This window comes from Hypanus sabinus, chromosome X2, assembly GCF_030144855.1.
Source record: "Hypanus sabinus isolate sHypSab1 chromosome X2, sHypSab1.hap1, whole genome shotgun sequence".
NCBI lineage: Eukaryota > Metazoa > Chordata > Chondrichthyes > Myliobatiformes > Dasyatidae > Hypanus > Hypanus sabinus.
In genome coordinates, this window is record NC_082739.1 from 14,563,474 (window position 1) to 14,582,772 (window position 19,299).

Sequence of the window (19,299 nt, forward strand, 5' to 3'; positions counted from 1 at the left end):
GTCTGTAGCACATCAACTGGTTCTAACACATAGAAGGGAAGTATGGAGACAAGGAGTGCTCTAGTATTGGAAACTTGACAGATAGGAGATTCTTTGGCCATACATAAGACTCCAGGATGGTGTGTCTTCTCCCAGGTGCTGGGATCAAGAATGTCTTCAAGTGGTTGTGAAACACTCTTAAGGGGCAGGGTGAGCACCCAAAGGTCAATATACATTGGTACTAATGACAGAGGTAGAAAAGGGGCTGAGATTCTGCAGAGTGAATATAGAAAATTAAAAAAACAGGACGTCAAGGATTGTAATCTCTGGACTATTCCCAATGCCATGAGCTAGTGAAGTTAAGAATAGGAGGAGAGGGCAGATGAATGTGTGGCTGAAGAGATGAAGCATGAGGACAGGATTCAGATTCTTAGACTACTGGAATCTCTTCTGGGGCAGGATTCACTTGTAGAAGAGAAAAGGGTTGCATCTGAACCACAAGGGTAATAATACCCTGGCTAGAGATGGCAAAGTTATTATGGGGATACTGAAAGACAGGATCTATCTGCACTTAGATATTTAAATGTATTAGGGTTCATCACCATGACTTTGCACATGGGAAATCGTGCCTCTTAAATTTGATTCACTATTCACAAGAGGATTGATAAGGGCAGGGTGACAGACATTCTCTACGTGGACTTCAAAGGTTTCACAGGTACATTTAATGTCAGAGAAATGTATACAATATACATCCTGAAATTCTTTTACTTTGTAACCATCCATGAAAACAGAAGAGTGCCCCAACAAATGAATGACAGTTAAATGTTAGAACCCCCAAACCCCCAACCCCCAGGCTCCCCTCCCTCCCGCATAGGCAGCAGCAAAGCATCAGACTTGTAGTCATTCACTTCTCATTCACCCGGTAATTCGACATAACACAGGCTCATGCTCTCCCTAATAAGGGAAAAAGAGGTGTCCCCCCCCCCCCCCCCCCGTTCCCTGGACTTTAGCACAGTTTTTGCCTTTGATAATGTGTCATGTGGTAGGCTGACAAGAAGGTTAGAACACATGAAATCTGAGGTGATCTAGTGAATTGGATATAAAATTGATTCGGTAGTAGGAAGCAGAGGCTGGTAGTCAAGGGTTGTGTTTTCAGTTTGGTGGCCTGTGACCAGTGTTGTGGCTCAGAGACTGCTGGGTCCTGCTGACTGTTATTAATGACATGGGTAAGAAATTTGGTGAGATGATCAGTTAAGTTTGCAGATAACACCAAAATTAGTGGTATGCAGACAAATGCAAAATGATACATTTTGGGAAGTTAAAACAGAACATACAGTGAATGGCACGGCCCTAGACAAAATTATACAATAGAGAGACCCAGGCATACAAGCATTTAGTTCCCAGTGGAAACACCATTAGATAGAGTGGTGAGAAGGGGAGATGGCATGCTTGTTTTCATCATATAGGGCACTGAGAACAACAGTTGAGATGTCATGTAAAGGACAATAGTGAGGCTGTACCTTAAGTGCTGTGTGCCACTGTGGTTGCTGTAGATAGATGAGATTAAGTTGGAAAAAAAAATCACAAGAATGTTGCTGAGAATGGAGGGCTTGAGGTATAAGGAAAGAATGCTTTCTCTGGAGTATAAAATCATGAGGGCCAGAGATAAGGTTTACATTCAGTGGAAAATTTAATAGGTACACCTGCGTGTAAATGCAAATGTCTAAATAGCCAATCACGTGGCAGAAACTCAATGCATAAAAGCATGCAGACATGGTCAAGAGGTTCGGTTGTTGTTCTGACCAAACACCAGAATGAAGAAGAAATGAGGAAGTGACTTTGACCATGGAATGATTGCTGGTGCCAGACGGGGTGGTTTGAGTATCTCAGAAACTGCTGATCTCCTGGATTTTCATGCACAACAGAGGTTACAGAGAATGGTGCGAAAAACAAAAAAAAAACACATCTCATGAGTGGCAGTTCTGTGGATGAAGATGCCTTTTAAGTGAGAGAGGTCAGAGAAGAATGGCCAGACTGGTTCAAGATGACAGTAACTCAAATAACCACACGCTACAACAGAGGTGTGCAGAACTGCAACTCTGAATGTACAACATGTTGAACCATGAAGTGGATGGACTACAGCAGCAAAAGACCACAAATATGTACTCAGTGGCCACTTTATTAGGTACAGGAGGTACCATTCTTTTTATTCCAGAGTAGGCAAGTGCAAAACTACAGTGTACAGGTTTAAAGTTGGAGATTTAAAGGGGACCTGAGGGGCACGTTTTTCCACACAGGGTGGTACATATAAGGAATGAGATGCAAGAGGAAGTCGTAGGGCTGAGTATAATTACAATATTTGAAAGAGATTGGGAAGGTCCATGGGTAGGAAAGGTAGAGGGATATGGGACAAATGCAACCCGGTTGGTATGGAGAGGTTGGGTCAAAGGGTCCACGTCCATGCTAAACATCTCTATCGCTCTAAATGTCCCATCCTTTAACTGATAATGTTAATATTTCACTAGGTTTTTGGGACATTGAATCTTTCACCACTTTAATACAGAAGCAGATCTATAGAGGTTAGAACAGCACTGAATAACTAAATGGAAAATAACACTAAAATGGTACATGGAAATGGTAAGGAAATGAAAAATACTTATGCATAACAGATAGATGTTACACAGTTGTAATCACAAAAGTGGCTTCTTCCGTACTGTTTATCAAGACACGACACATACCATGGCCAAAGGTAACTTTGTATTATAGAAACAAAAAATCTATAGCACATTACAGGCCCTTCGGCCCACAGTGTTGTGCCGACCATGTAACCTTCTCTAGAAACCGCCTAAAATTTCCCTACCGCATAGCCCTCTAGTTTTCTAAGCTCCACGTACCTATTTAAGAGTCTCTTAAAAGACCCTATTGCATCCACATCTACCAGCTTTGCTGGTAGTGTATTCAACTCACCCATCACTCTCTGTGAGGCAAACTTACCTCTGACATCCCCCCTTGTACCTATTATACCCCCTTGTGTTAGCCATTTTAGCCATGGGAGAAAAAAGCCTCTGGCTATCCACACGATCAATATCTCTCATTATCTTATACACCTCTATCAGGTCACCTCTCATCCTCAATCGCTCCAAGGAGAAAAGGCCGAGTTCACTCAACCTATTCTCATAAGCCACGCTGTCCAATCCAGTCAGTATCCTTGTAAATCTCCCCTGCACTCTCTCTTTAGTCCACAACTTTCCTGTAATGAAGTGACCAGAACTGAACACAGTACTCCAAGTGGGGTACAAACTAAGCTCTTGTATAGTTGCAGCATTACCTCATGCCTCTTGAACTCAATCCCATGGTTGATAAAGGCCAACACACCATATGCCTTCTTAACCACACTGTCAACCTGCACAGCAGCTTTGAGTGTCCTATGGACATGGACCCCAAGATATTGCAGATCCTTCACACTGCCAAGAGTCTTACCATTAATAATATATTCTGTCTTAAAAGTTGACCTACTTATGTTACTTTTTAATTCAATATTCAGGTCCTGATTACTTTCCTTAACAAATAACTTTAAGTTTCAGTCACTCTTCTGTTAGCTCTCTCAGAACTCAGGATTACTCAACTGGGTTCGCGAATCAGTGAGACTAGAGTACCGAGGCAGAGTATTTGGGGTCCTATCATTGATGAGTCTTGAGTTCCAGGTGGGTCCTGTGGTTGATAACAAGGATCGAGGCCTAAGAGTCAAATTGGAAGTCGAGGTCTGTTGGCTGGAGCACAGAGTCTGCAAATCCCTGCAAGTCCACTGGAGTAGTCAAAGGCCCAATGTCTGCGTGTCTGTGTCAAAATCTGTGTCCGCTGAAGGCTGAAGAATATGACTGTCTTGGGGTGAGAGAACTATGCACATGTGTGTGGGAGGAGGAACAGGGCTTATTTTGCTGTTTTGTTGCTTGTTGTGTTCGTTTTGAGTTTTGTGTTGTTTTGCTAAGCATTGCGGTCATGCTATATTGGCGCTGGAATGTGTGGCGATACTTGCAGGCTGCCCCCTGCACATCCTTTTCACCGTCTGTTTCAATGTACATGTGACAAATAAACTTGAATCTTGAAACATTCTCATTCCACTGAAAAATAAGACTCACACCTATAGCTATCGAACATCAAATGTTTAATAAAGCAGCTTTCACTTCGAAGCCAGTCACCCTTCAAACCACTGCAGCCTAATTAACATACATTTACAAGCAACGCCAAAGATAAATTGTAAGTCACATTGCAAGGTTAAATGTCAGTCAGAAGATGATGACATTGGTATTTTACAATGAATCGTTTCTTTGTGCAGCTTACAAATAGCCAGTAGCTGCAAATGTCAGGATACATTACTTCAACCAATTACAGTGCAATTCTACACAATGACAAAGCAAGTAATGAGGTGCAGACTTTATTAAAGGATCGGGCATAATCTGCACCATAAAAAAGAAACAATAAAACTGGAGATCTCTTATTAAAGGCTTTATTTTCTTCATTTTAAGGATACTTAGAAATTGTTGAGAGATACGTTACTCAATACAAAGTCCAGCTATTCTCAAGTTATACAGCAGTTCTGCAATGATTGGAACCTGAACAACATTATTTTGTTACTTCCCATCTGCATCATTCAGGCTCCAATATGAGGTAAGCAGCAAAATAAAATTTGTTCACCTATTTAAATTTCAAGCAGGTTAACATTTTCAGCTTCTACATTCCTTCAAAGTTAATTTTAACTTTGGTTAAGTGTTTGATCTGTTCTAATTTGGTCAGATTCTTGTTGCTTGAAAGATGCTCCCTTACTGTCAGATTAATAATTAGTATCAGCTTGTTACTCACTGTACTTCCCAGTAAAGTAAAAAAAAGACTGGATTGGTACAGCATACATCATGTCTCTCATTAGTTTTGAGTTTAGTAAACATCTGTGGTGTCACTCAAGTCTAGATATGCATATTTAATTGGAGAATTCAAGTGTAGGATAATGCTACCAGATGCACATCGCACTTGCTGCCACTGGAAATGTTTATAATTGACCCAGAAGTCCTTGAGCTGAGTCTTTCAAAGCATAGTTTCCAACTGTATTAACCACATCACTTCAAAGTAGCTCTCAGATATGTTATTGAATGAGCAAATGTACCAAATTTATTCATTTAATAGACTAGTTCTGAGGGGCAGACTGCTGCTTTCCTGGAGCAATCACACTCAGCTGATGCCAACCAAAATGACACCACTAAGGGTAGAAGCAGACTCTTCTACATACTGTACGTAGCCATGCTTCTTAAGCTCCTTGGCACTTCCCGTATATCCATCTAAGAGAGAGGAAAGCAGTTTCCTTCTCCATGAAGCCTGCATTTCTGTCATCCTCAGAAAGGCTTTGCCCCTCTTGAGCTGTCTTGCCATTGTTATCTGTTACTGCTGACAAACACTGGGAGTTTCATCACGTGCAGACCCCTCTAACTCACTACCCAACCTCTGTGAAGAGGACATCGCCACTCATGGGCTGGATGTAGATAAGGAAGTGGAAAGTCAAAGGTGAATTAAAGAAAAACACAGTTTCTGTTAAGGTCATGATTACCAAATTTAACTGGAGGCATTTAATGTAAGGGGGAAAGTTTGTTGACTATATAGATTGTTAGAAATATCTGCATGCAGTTCTCCGCATGAAGATTCTTGATTGGGCTGTTCCTTTTGATACATAGCAAAAAGTTAAACCTGGGTATATGGAGCATGCTTTCAATTAGATCAGAAGAAATATAGTATTCAAACTGGGAAAGGGAGCAAAGGAATAACAGATGGAATTTAACTCAGAAGCGTAAAGTGATGCATTTTCTCAAGTTAAGTTCAGGCATTACAGTGAAAGGCAGAGTCCCATGTAGTGTAGATGTATAGAGACACCATATAGAGGTACCAGTGCAAGGACCCCTGAAAGTGGCAACACAAGTACACAAAGTGGCGAAAGTGTATGGCATGCTTGTCTTCATTGGTGGAGGCACTGAATACAAGGGTTAGGACGCTATGTTGCAGCCTGACCAGACACTTCCCTACACTATATTCCATCTGCCACTTCTTTGCCCATTCTCCCAATCTGTTCAAGTATCCCCAGAAGGGTCAGTTCCAAAGAACAAAGATTTTAGATAAATTGTAAAAGGGCAGAAACAATATTAGAGAAAATGTAAGCTGAGAGTTACTGTAATCTGGAATCCAATGCTTGAAAAGACAAAGGAAGCAGATTCAACACATATTTATACCACTGCTTGTCTTATAATAGTGCTAGTCACACTATACTGTTACACATAAACATGCACCTTGCACTTTATGTCCACCTGCCAATCTACAGGCCATGACACTCAGGGACATGCTATTACTTTATGACTATGTGCTGAATCATAATTGTATGTGCTGTGTTTTGCACCTTGGCCCCAGAGGAACTATACTTCACTTAGCTGTATACATGTAATAGCGATATACTTGAACTGCAGGTAAACATGCAGTTTCTGGATGTACCAGCTCACAGAGATGGTGGAACTAAAAGCTAAGATCTACTGTCAGTTAGTTAAGCTGCAGGAATGGTTAAGATGATCCAGTTTCACTGGGATAAGCCATCAAGGAAATGTGGTGAAAGGGGAATGGAAATTAAGCCATCTGAAAATTGGATTAAAGAGCTCAATCTCAAGCTCACAGCACACTGTTTCAGACTATTACCAGTGTTGTCACAGTGCTGCAAGAAGGAAAGTGAGAAGCAAGCCGACATGAAAGGGTTCTGGAGAAAAAGACCTTGATGCTGAAAAGCAAGTAGACAGATTTTAGAGATGAAAGAAGAGTTACACATGAAAGGAAAGTCAGAAATAGCTGGTTGTTGACAATTACTTTTTCCTCCAGCACAGTGGGTATAAGAGGAGAGCCATCAAAAGAGCAGAATCTTAAGGGGAGATTGTCACTAACAATGGCTGAGTGTCAGTATGGAAAAATAACAGGGTGTGTAGCAGATTAAGGTCATAAGCGAAAGCTGCAGAGGTTGTGAGGGACTCAAGAGAAGCTGGTATTAGTACTTAGGAAAATATAACAGCAATCTCAAACTTTGAGTCAAAAGCACAAGTTCTTCACATCATCGAGGAAGTGAAACCAAAAGCAGAAGGGGGGTAATTGACAAGGTAGTTAAAAGTAAAGATATTATATCCTGATTGTCCAACATTTCAGGACAATGCATCAGGATGTAACAATTTTAGGGGTGCAGTAAACAGAAGGAAACATGAAAAACTTTAGTAAGGCAGGGATGGTAGGATAATAATCACTGGAACTTAATGCAAAGAGATGAGAGGCAACAGAAAAGATTCCGAGGAGTGATAAAAAGGTGAATACAGAGGAAATATTTCCAATTTTTGCGAAAACTGAGGACTGAAGCTGTAGCTTCCAAATAAGGGGTTATGAACTTTGGATGGAGACGTGTTATAATTCTTCTGTTACAGGGTCTAAAATTTTGGAATGTCACAGAGGGCTGTGGAGGCCAAGCCATGGAATATTTTCATGGTAGAGATAGATTTTTGGCAAGTCAAGGCTTATAGAACAGAGCAGTACAGAACAAGCACAGGGCATTCAACTCACAATGTTGTGCCAAACCAGCTAAAAAGCAAGTCAAATACACCCAAACATTAATCCCTCCTACCTACACCATTGTCCATATCCCTCCATCTTCCTTACATCCATGTGCCTATCCAAACATCTCTAAAAAAAATCTAATGTACTTGCCTCAACCACCATACCAGACATCCACAACTCTGAGTAAAGAAAACTTACCCCTCACATCCCCCTTGAACCTACCCTATCTCACCTTCAATGCATCCCCACTGGTATTAGACATTTCAGCTCTGAGAAACAGATACTCTCTGTCCACTCTATCTATGCCTTGTAAGCCTCTATCAGATGTTTTCTCAGCCTCCGACAATCCAGAGAAAATAAGCCAAGTTCATCTAGCCTCTCGTGGTATGCCCTTTAAACCAGACAGCATCCTGGTATCCCTGATCTGCACCTTCTCCAAAGCTTCAACATCCTTCCTATAGTGGGGCAACCAGAACTGTGTGCAATACTCCAGATGTAGTCGTGCCAGTTTTATGAAGGTGCAACATAACGTCCTGACTTTTGAAGCATCCTATAAGCTTCCTTAACCACCTTATTGGAGCTATGAACTTGGATGTCAAGATCTCTCTGTTCAGCAACACTATTAAGGGTCTTGCCCATTACAGTGAACTGTCTTCTTGCATTTGCCCTACCAAAGTGTAACACCTCACATTTATCTGGGTAAAACCCCATCTGCCATTTCTCAGCCCGTATCTGCAACTGATCTATATCATGCTGTATTCTTTGCCAGTCTTCTACACTATCCTCAACTCCACCAATCGTGGTATCATCTGTAAACTTACTAACCCACACCTACATTTTCATCTAGATCATTTATATAAACTACAAACAGCAGAGGTCCCAGCAGAACTCCACTAATTACAGACCTCCAGCCCGAATAAGTCCCTTCAACTACTACCCTCTGTCTTCTAAGCAAAAGCCAGTTCTGAATTCAAATAGCCAATTTGCCACAGACCCCATGCATCTTAATCTTCTGATTTGCTTCCCATGAGCGACTTTGTCAAATGCCTTACTAAAGCCCACGTAGACAACATCCACTACCCTACCCTCATCAATCTCTCCTGTCATCTTATCAAAAAACTCAATCAAGTTGGTAAGACACGACCTGCCACCCATGCTGGGTTTCCCTAATTAGGCCACAAGTTTCCAAATGCTCATATACCTAAGAATTTTCTCCAGCAATTTCCCTACAACTGACGTGAGACTCACCAGTCTATAGTTGCCAGGATTTTCCCGTTCCCTTCTTAAACAGAGGTACAACATTAGCCACTCGCCAGCCCTCTGGGACCTCACCTGTGGCTAGAGAGGACATGAAGATACTGGTCAAGGGCTCAGCAATATCATCTCTTACTTCCATCAATAACCTAGGGAAAATCCCATCAGGCCCTGGGGATCTATCCACCTTAATGCTCATTAGGAGGCCCAACATTTCCTCCTTCTTGACCTCTAAACACCCTGACTTACTTATACACACACCACTGATCTCCTGCTCCTCCATATCCTTTTCCTTGGTAAATACTGAAACAAAGTAGTCATTAAGTATCTCACTTGAGTAGTCCCACTCTCTCCTTACTCATCCTCTTGCTCTTGATGTATGTATAGAATGCCTTGGGATTGATCTTAATCCTACTTGCCAATGACTTTTCATGGCCCCTCCTCCTCCTGGCTTTCCTAATTCCCTTCTTTAGTTCTTATCTGACTTCTTTATACTCCTCATGTCCTTCGTTTGATCCCAACTTCCAAAGCTTTACATACTTCTCCTTTTTCTTCTTGAATAAATTAATCACCTCTCTGGGCATCAACTGAACAACTAAAGCCATAATCAGATCTTTCATGATCCAATCAAATGAACAGCAGGCTTGGTGGTGAGGCACAAGGAACCCTCCTTGTTGTGCAAAATATTTGCAGTGTAATACCCTGAGTACACCAAGCCCTCATACCGTGGTGTCACTTGTTGCAGCTGAGGGGAGGGGACACCAAAGGTGGTGTGAGGTGAAGCACAGCACTGCAATACATGCTGGGTTGAGAACTGGCCCCTCCCATTAGTGCTAGTCTCCAGTGTTTGGTCCCGGGAAGACAAGTTGTTAGACTATATAACGTGGATTCCACAGAAATGGAAACTATATTGATTAATAGATTTAGAGTACTGTCACCATGTGGATGGCAAGGAAAATAAGGTAGTGTATAACAGGTTCATCACTGATTAACGATGGCTCAGAAAGCATGAGGTTGGGGCTGTTTGTAGACAAAGGTGGAAGAAAATTAAAATATAACCAGTTCAAAGTTTTTGAACAATTACATTCAGAAATGATGAATGGAATTATACTTTTTATCATGCTGGAATGTCACAAAAATTTGTCAAAATATTTAGGGTTTAGTTATTTTGTGGAGAACAAGTCACAGAACAGAATTGAATAAACTGTAAGACAAAGCACCCCGGCTTCAGAAAGTGGAAAGAATTGGATTTGTTTTGTGGTTGAAACTCCTGTGTGCTTCAGTTACCTTTATATTCACCTTGAAAACATGTCTTCTCACATGATTAAACTAATTTCCATGACCAAATAGGAAGCACGCTCGATTTATTCATCAACATCTTAATAAGGATTACTATTCCATTTTGGTAATGTAAAATTGCTTGGATTGGTGTCAATGCCTGGATTCCTAGGGTAAAACTGTTGGCAGGAAAATAGTCTATCTGATTTGGATAAGAAATTAAATGTACACATGGCAAAAAAAAACTGATGTTTCAATTTGGAGAAACCTAAATGGAAAGGCCAATATTCTCTTCAATGCCACAGTGTAAGTCAGAGCACTTCCATTTAAATTATTTTTTCTTATCTATAAAATGGTAGGTTTTGAAGTAGCAAGGGAAAATATAAGGTATTAGAGAAAGGGTATCAAGGAGCAAATCTTGAAGACAAATCACTTGCCTTTCAGGTAAATCTTCATCTGGCTGATTTAAGTAGTAACGGATGAAAAATCGCTCCGCATCTATCCTTTCTCCTGCAACTTTACTCCCATTTAATAGAATAATAGATGGTAACCTGTTTAGAAAAATGAAATGAAAGTCTTTCTTCAAATTGATTTTGATAAATGAATATACCATCAGAAAAAAAGATTACCTTGCTCCAAAATTAAACGATTTATAATAAAAAGGAATTGAAATTATTCTCTTCTTAATAAACTTGAACTCATCTGAAATTTTGCCTTTTATATTTTCTTTTACTAAGTCCCATTTCCCAAACAGTCATTATGAAAGGCATTGATCATGTGGATAGTCAGAGGCTTTTTCCCAGGGCTGAAATGGTTGCCACAAGCGGACACAGGTTTAAGGTGCTGGGGAGTAGGTAGAAAGGAGATGCCAGGGGTAAGTTTTTCACTCAGACAGTGGTGAGTGCGTGGAATGGGCTGCCAGCAACGGTGGTGGAGGCGGATACGATAGGGTATTTTAAGAGAATTTTAGATAGGTACATGGAGCTTAGTAAAATAGAGGGCGATGGGTAACCCTAGGTAATTTCTAAGGTAGAGACATGTTCAGCACAACTTTGTGTGCCAAAGGGCCTGTATTGTGCTGTAGGTTTTCTATGTTTCAGTGTTTCTATTATGTCTGATCTACATTAGTTCCTGTTCTGGGAATGTTCATGCTTAAAATTTCTCATCCTTGATTTCAAATTTGCCCATTCTCTAACCAACTCTGCCATTACAATCCTCAGGTCTTTGCACTTTTCCAAGTCCAACTTTCATGACTACAGCTTTAATCAAGTCACTACTGGTAGCCATGCCTTCAGTTGCTCTGAAACTCTCTACCTGGAGGGGCCAGGGTTTTCTACCTCAAGGTTAGTTCTTAAAACCTGAATGCTTAATCAGGCTGTTGGTTATCTGTCTACATAAATCTGGCAGCTTTGCTCACATGTTGTTAGATAATACTCCTGTGAAGCAGCTTGTGTAATTTTATAATGTAGAAGGCATTGTATAAATGTAAGCTGCTGCTGCATAATTCTTAAATTCCTTCAAAGATGAATCAGAAGGCTGCTTAACAAATGAAGAAAAATGAAGGTGACAAAGCTAGCAGGAATATAGGATGATTGCTCTGTAAACAGGCAGAATACAGACTGCTAGTCAATTTGTTGCTGAATGATTTTAAAGATAAACAGACATGCTCTTCTGAGCTTCCAATCATCTCAATGCATTTTACAGTCAGTAATGTGATAATGATCGGACAAGTTAAGCAATGCTAATTGATGAATAAATACTGGCCAGAATACCAGGTCAATTCCCCCGCGTGCACCCTTCTGAAAAATAATGCTATGGAAACTTTTGCAATGACTTGATAGAGCAAATGGTTTAGCCATAACCCACCATATCTCTGACAATGCAGCACTCCTCAGTACTGACTGAAGAGGCCACCTAATTTTTGCGTTCAAATCTTTGAAGTGAATTTCAAATGCCATCGCCTGATCCACTAGAAAAGGTGCTACCCATGGACCCACTGCTGAAATGTGCTATCGATCATCATGACATACTGTAGGACTGCAACATTTTTTGCTCAGATATACATAGATAAATGATATGTGAAAGTAAGGTATGGGGGGGGGGGGGGGAAGGCAGAATTTACGTTTAACATCTGACTGGACTGATCAATGACACTGACAATTGTAAACTATAAATTACATGTTCGGCTCTGAATTACAGAAGCAAAGCAAATTTTAAGATGCTTAAAATGAAACTGCACTGACATGGTTAACAGACATAAACCAATAAACCATTAAACTACAGCCAAACATTTAGAAAGAACTAAACACTGCAAGAATGGATAGGGGCAGCCACAACAAAATAAACATCTCTCACCCAAAGCAGCATAATACCAGCCTAATACATGCTTCCCTTTGCAGTTGACATCAAAGGAGTAAACTCCATACACCAAGCAGAATACAAAATTTGCCACATACTTACCCGAATAAACTCTTCCCAGGCTTCCATCCAGGTACAGATATCAATTTTAACCAATGCTTCGATGACAAGCTCTGTGATCTCTGTCAGGGATGATGTCTGGACATGCCTAGTCAGGTGGTTAGGTTTCCTGGTTTTTCCATCGGCCCTTTTATGGGCCTGATTGGATTTTCTTTCCTAAGAAAGGCAGGGTCCATCAGTAAAGACCTCCAGCACCCAGGGCATGCCCTTTTCTCACTGTTACCATCAGGTAGGAGGTACAGAAGCCTGAAGACACACAATCAGCGATTCAGGAACAGCTTCTTCCCCTCTGCCATCTGATTCCTAAATGGACTTTGAAGCTTTGGACACTACCTCACTTTCTGTTTTTTTTGCACATTTTAAAATAATCTATTCAATATATACAATTAATTTACTCATTTATTACGATTTTTTTCACTCATAGATTATGCATTGCATTGAACTGCTGCTGCTAAGTCAAAAAATTTCACGTCACATGCTAGTGATAATAAACCTGATTCTGATTATAAGCATTTTGTAGGAACGTTGTGCGTAATCGTCTTTTTTCTTCGTGGAGATTCTCTGGGTCCTAAATAGTTCATGAAGGGTTAATCGAAGTAGAATAAACTGCTCTGCTTTGGGAGGCGTAACGGTGGCTGTTTTTTGTTGAGGTATAACGGCCCTTAAAAGAGCCGATGGAAAAACCAGGACCAGTTTCTGGAAGGAACACCAGGATCCTGAAGAAATACCAGATTAATACCATCCACAAACCCATAAGGAAGCTCAAATCACAGCTTTAGTGGGCCAAAGATGACCTGGGACTCAGGTCGGCTGGCGTTTACAAGATTTCCTGTGAATGAGGAGCTGTGTATATTGGCCAGACGAGATACATGTTGGAAACTTGCATCAAGAACCACAGGTGATGTATCTGGTTTGGTTACCTGGAGAAACCAGTGGTAGCAGAACATTGCATTCACAATGGTCATTGGATTGACTTTGACAGCACAAAACGACTATGTCGCATCAATGGCTTTTGGGACCGCCTGGTGAAGGAAGCCATTGAAATAAAACTAGAGGAAAAGAATTTTAACAAAGACAAAGGTCTTGCTCTAAGAAAGAACTGGAATTCAATTGTAAACAAGGTGGGACAGTGGAAACCTGATTGGGTGAGGACCAACCAATCAGGAGGTACAGACAATGTGGATATAAATACCACTGGACTAGACATGCCCTGTAATCATCTGATGAAGATAGTAGAGTTTGTCATCAAAATGTTGGTTAAAATTGATGCCTGTACTCGGCTGGAAGCCCGAGAAGAGTTTATTCATTGCCACATAAGTGCTCCCACACCCGCAGGCACATGCACCACACCACTGATCCAAAGCATACTCTCCAGATTGATTACCTAGCTATGACAAGCTTGCGTCGTTCCTCCTCAGAATAATTCTGCAGTAATGGAATTCCCAGAAGTCTCACTTCCTCCAGTTTAGGAAATGCTTTGAATTTATCAATGTCATCCCATGAGTTTAGTCCTATTAGATAAAAGTGCTTTATTAGTAATAGCAATTAACATTTGAGTATTCTTTTACTTGTAATATAACTAAAGTTTGAAACTGATCTGAAATTGACTCATGGCTAGAAAAGAAAAAAAAACTATATATTATTTATTTAGTGATACAGTGTGGAATAGACCCTTCCGCCCCTTTGAGTCACTCTGCCCCAGCAACTCCCCACAATCCTGATTAACCCAAACCTGATCACAAAACAACTTACAATGACCAATTAACCTACTTGGTGCATCTTTGGACTGTGGGAGGAAATCAAAGGACCCAGAGAAAGTCCACACATTCCACAGGGAGGACATACAGAGATTCCTTGAACTCAGAATTAAACTCCAGAATGCCCTGAGCTGTAGTAGTTTTGCGCTAACTGTTACACTACCTTGGTGCCCATGGCCCATTTTGCCTAGATGTAATCAAAATAAAGAAAATATATTGAGAAAAATAATGTTTTGAAGGCAGATCTTTTGGATTGGATGAACTCCAGCCTAGAACATGAAAGAATTAGTATGGAAAAGTCATATTAGTTGATCAAATTTTTAAAAACACTCCTTAAAGATAAAAATTAAACAAAAAGTGCATGGAATTCAAGACAACATAGGTTGGTAATTGGTTCTGAAAGAGAAAGTTCTCCAATTGGTTAACATAGCAAGTGGGGGTTATTTCAAAGGAACTATTAGCATCAGCTTTTCACCAGATATATTAATGACCTGGGAGATGTGAGAGCTGCATATACAAGGAAGCAGACAATTTTAGAGAGACAATAACTATGCAAATGTGAGCAGGAAGTTACAAAAGGACAAAGTGAATAGGTGCGAAGAATTGTGAAAATAGAATTCAAAGTAGGCAAGGTTAAAGATTCAAAAAGATAAATCAGACTTGATCTGACAAGGACTTTTGTACTGTAACATTCTGCAAATGTTGAAATTAACTGGAAGAACACTGGGCTAGACAGAGCAAGTCTAGAAATACTCAGTAGGTCAATCTTGAGCAACTAACTAAATAACACAGCAGACAATAAAATATTAAAAATGTATCAATTTAAGGACGTACATCTTGTTTTCAGTGTGTCAAAGTACCTCTGAGGAGACGTGTTATGAAGCAGGCAGCACTAAGGAAAGGTTATCGTATACATTACGAGATAAACAAGAGACAGAAAACATATTTTTTGGATGGATGGTATAAAGGGCTCAACAATTATACTGAGAATGCTGTACACTTAAATCAATAGATCTAGATGTAGCCACAGGAAGCACCTATTGAACTGGGCAGATAAGAGAAAAGGGGTAAAAATTTACTTAAATTCTGATGAAAAGAACAGTAAAAGGAAGTACAAACTAAAAAAAAGATCAATTAAGTAAGTTGAGTGATTGATAGTACAGATGGAAGAACTGATAAGGAGAAATGAAACTAATAAGCTGATATAGGATGGTGCTGACACTGGATGTATAAAGAGGGCATTTTATTTTTCACTTGTTGAGGATTATAAGATGCACTGTTTGGTGTCAGATACTACCATATCATTTTAAAACAGTTCAAGAAAATTACATTAGGACAGATCATTCCTATATCATAAAAACAAAAGTTTTGCAGACTCTGGAAATCCAATCACTACAGGAGCTCAGGAAGTCAGGCAGCATCTCTGGAGCGGAATAAACAGTTGATGTTTCAGGCTGAGACTCACTTGCAGTGGTGCAGGTTCCATTAGCTCAATCACTTATACTAATTTATACTACTCTCCTAAATTAACTACATAAACTTCTCAGAGCATAATCCATAGGATTTACTCTTCCAGGAAGATCAATAATTTTCTCAAGATGAGGTACTATTTTCAATAATGTTATGATAGGTAAGACTTTGTTACCCCTGAAATAACCACTTCAGTCAATGGAAATTGTCCTTAAAAGACAAGGAAGACAGAGGCAATAATAAGATCTATGGATAATAATTTCCAATCCAATATTTTGTAAAACTGACAAATTGACTCACAACACTGAGAGACACAGGAATGAAATTTTCAATAAATTTATGTGCAACATCCTGGGAAAGGTTTCACTGATGACACAAAGGTTGGGGGTGTTGTGGACAGTGTGGAGAGCTGTCAGAGGTTACAGCGGGACATTGATAGGATGCAAAACTGGGCTGAGAAGTAGCAGATGGAGTACAACCCAGATATGTGTGTGGTGGTTCATTTTCGTAGGCCAAATATGATGTCAGAATATAGCTTTAACGGCAAGACTCTGGGCAGTGTGGAGGATCAGCGGGATCTTGGGGTCCGAGACCATAGGACACTCAAAGCTGCTACGCAGGTTGACTCTGTGGTTAAGAAGGCATACGGTGCATTGGCCTTCATCAATTGTGGAATTGAGTTTAAGAGCCGAGAGGTGATGTTGCAGCTATATAGGACCCTGGTCAGACCCCACTTCACTGTGCTCAGTTCTGGTCACCTCACGACAGGAAGGACTTGGAAACCTTAGAAGGGGTGCAGAGGAGACTTACAAGGATGTTGCCTGGATTGGGGAGAATGTCTTATGAGAGTAGGCTGAGTGAACTTGGCCTTTTCTCCTTGGAGCAACGGAAGATGAGAGGTGACCTAATAGAGGTGTACAAGATAATGAGAGGCATTGATCGTGTGGATAGTCAAAGGCTTTTTCCAGGGCTGAAATGGCTAGCACGAGAGAGGATAGTTTTAAGGTGCTTGGGAGTAGGTACAGAGGAAATGTCGGGTAAGTTTTTTAACGCAGAGTGGTGAGTGCGTGGAATGGGCTGCCAGTGATGGTGGTGGAGGCAGATATGATAGGGTCTTTTAAGAGACTCCTGGATGGATACATGGAGCTTAGAAAAATAGAGGGCTATGGGTAAGCCTAGGTAGTTCTAAGATAAGGACATGTTTGGCACAGCTTTGTGCTGTAGGTTTTCTATGTTTCTGTAGAAGCAGTGTTTGGGTTATGGTTAGAAATAACGGGTTCTTTGGAATGTGAGCCGTCCAATGAGGGGAGTGTGTTTTTGTGTTGAGTGTGAGCTGGGTTCTTTGTTTGGCGGGAGATGAAGAGAGGAGACGCTGGGGAGAACTGGTCATAGGATTTGACCCGGTGGGGGATCTTGATTCGATGGAGCAGGATGCCGAGGTCTACTGAGGATCAGTGACTTTTGGAAGAGTTGAGCTCCAACTTGTGCACATTTGAATGTTTAATTATGATGGGCCCTCTTTGTTTTTTTCTTTCTTTTCTTTACTAACCTTTTAGTTAAGATTCATAAATATAATTCTTTTGATTGTATGCAGTGTGCTGTCTTGTTATTTCTTGGCACTGAGCTGTAACAGGGTAGCAAATTACACAGCATCCACACAAACTGGGATTTAGGGTGGGAGAGCTGTCTCAATCTCATGGGTTTGGCGGGACTGGAGTGTGTCTTCCCTGGACTTACACAGCCAAGGAGACCTGCGGGGTTTCATATGCAAACTAGTTTGAATGTTTTCTAAAGCTTCCATTGACAAAAAAATCTTTAATCAGTATTCTAAGCACAATGAAATAAAATATTCAAATCGCATTTCATACCTGAGTTATGAAGATTTATCGATCGCAGATTTTGGAAAAGTCGTGCCAAAGTTGCCTGTGAATCCATTATGCTGACTAGAGGGTTGTTCGCTAGGATTAATGTGTCCAGACCTGGGAACATCTGTCCAAGTTTGTGTATCTCTGCCCAGTCGGCAAGATTATTGTCAGTAATATGTAGGAGTCGAAGTGATGGGTAGGAACAGGGTGACAACAAAACTGCCGTGTAGTCATTAAAGCACAGGAAGAGTTCCTCTAACCTGCATTTGAGGGGGAATAGGAAAAAGCAACAGAACACAAATAAGAATATAGCAAAGAAAAACAAGACAAGGAATAGACCAAAAAAAGGGAGTACCACTTCAACACACACAAAATGCTGAAGGAACTCAGCAGGTCAGGTAGCATCTATGGAAATGAATGAACAGTTGACATTTCAGGCCGAGATCCTTCTTCAGCACTGAAAAGGAAGAGGGAAGATGCCAGAATGAAAAGGTGGGGGTAGATGGAGGAGGACTAACTTGAGGGTAACAGTGAAGCCAGGAGCTGGGAAAGGTAAAGAGCAGGAGAAAGAGGAATCTGATAGGAGAGGTGAGTGGGCCATGGGAGAAAGCATAGAAAGGGCACCAGTAAAAGGTGATAGGTGAGGAGAAGAGGTAAAAGGCCAGAGTGGGGAATAGAAGAGGAAGGAAAGAGGAGGGGAATTTGGAAGGAGAAATTGATATTCATGCCATCAAGTTGGAGGCTATGCAGACAGAATATGAAGTGTTGCTCCTCCACCCTGAGAATGGCCTCATCCTGGCAAAAGAGGAGGCCACACACTGACATGTCAGAACAGGAGTGGGGATAAGAATTAAAATGGTTGGCCACCTGCAAATTCCACTTTTGGCAGATGGAGCAGCGGTGCTCGACAAAGCGGTCCCCCAATTTACATTGGGTCTCATGAATGTACAGAACCCCACATTGGAAGCACCGGATACAATAGACAACTCCAACAGATCCTCACCTGGAAAGACTGTTTGGTTCCCTGAATAGAGACAAGGGATGAGGTGAATGGGCAGGTATAGCACTTAGGCCACTTGCAGAGATAAGTGTGGGGAGGAATAAATGGACAAGAGAAACATGCAGGGAGCAATCCCTGCAAAAAGTGATGGTGGGGGAGGTAAAGATGTGCTTGGTGGTAAGATCCTGTTGAAGGTGGCGGAAGTTGCAGAGAATGTGTTGCATGCAGAGGCTCATGAGGTGGTAGGTAAAGACAAGAGAAACTTTATCACTTAAGGCAGTGGGAAGATGGGGTGAGCGCGGATGTTCGGGAAATGGAGGAGATACGGGTGAGGGCAGCATCAATGGTGGATGAAGGAAAACCCCATCCTTTGATGGAGGAGGACATCTCTGAAGTCCTGGAAAGGAAAGCCTCATCCTGAGAACAGATGCCACCCAGACAAAGGAACTGAGAAAAGGGAATAGTCTTTTTACAGAAGACAGGGTGGGAAGAGGTATAGTCAAAATAGCCTAAGAGAGGACAGCGTGCTCTTGCGATTTATTCATCAGTTGAAGAAGCCAGTACAACTCTTATAAATGGTCCTCAGAAAACTGGAATTTAC

General features: G+C 41.0%; 1 protein-coding gene across 3 annotated transcripts in view; it reads right to left on the bottom strand.

The window, feature by feature from the left end:
* The window catches only part of tbcelb (tubulin folding cofactor E-like b), a 59,664-nt gene that overhangs the window by 12,105 nt on the left and 28,260 nt on the right, over positions 1-19,299 (bottom strand). For all 3 annotated transcript variants that reach the window (XM_059957055.1, XM_059957056.1, XM_059957057.1), the window contains 3 exons: positions 17,702-17,958; positions 13,991-14,117; positions 10,566-10,679 (listed from right to left, as the gene is read on the bottom strand). In XM_059957055.1, the coding sequence (XP_059813038.1) occupies positions 10,566-10,679; positions 13,991-14,117; positions 17,702-17,958 (498 nt within the window). The remainder of the gene's footprint in view (positions 1-10,565; positions 10,680-13,990; positions 14,118-17,701; positions 17,959-19,299) is intronic.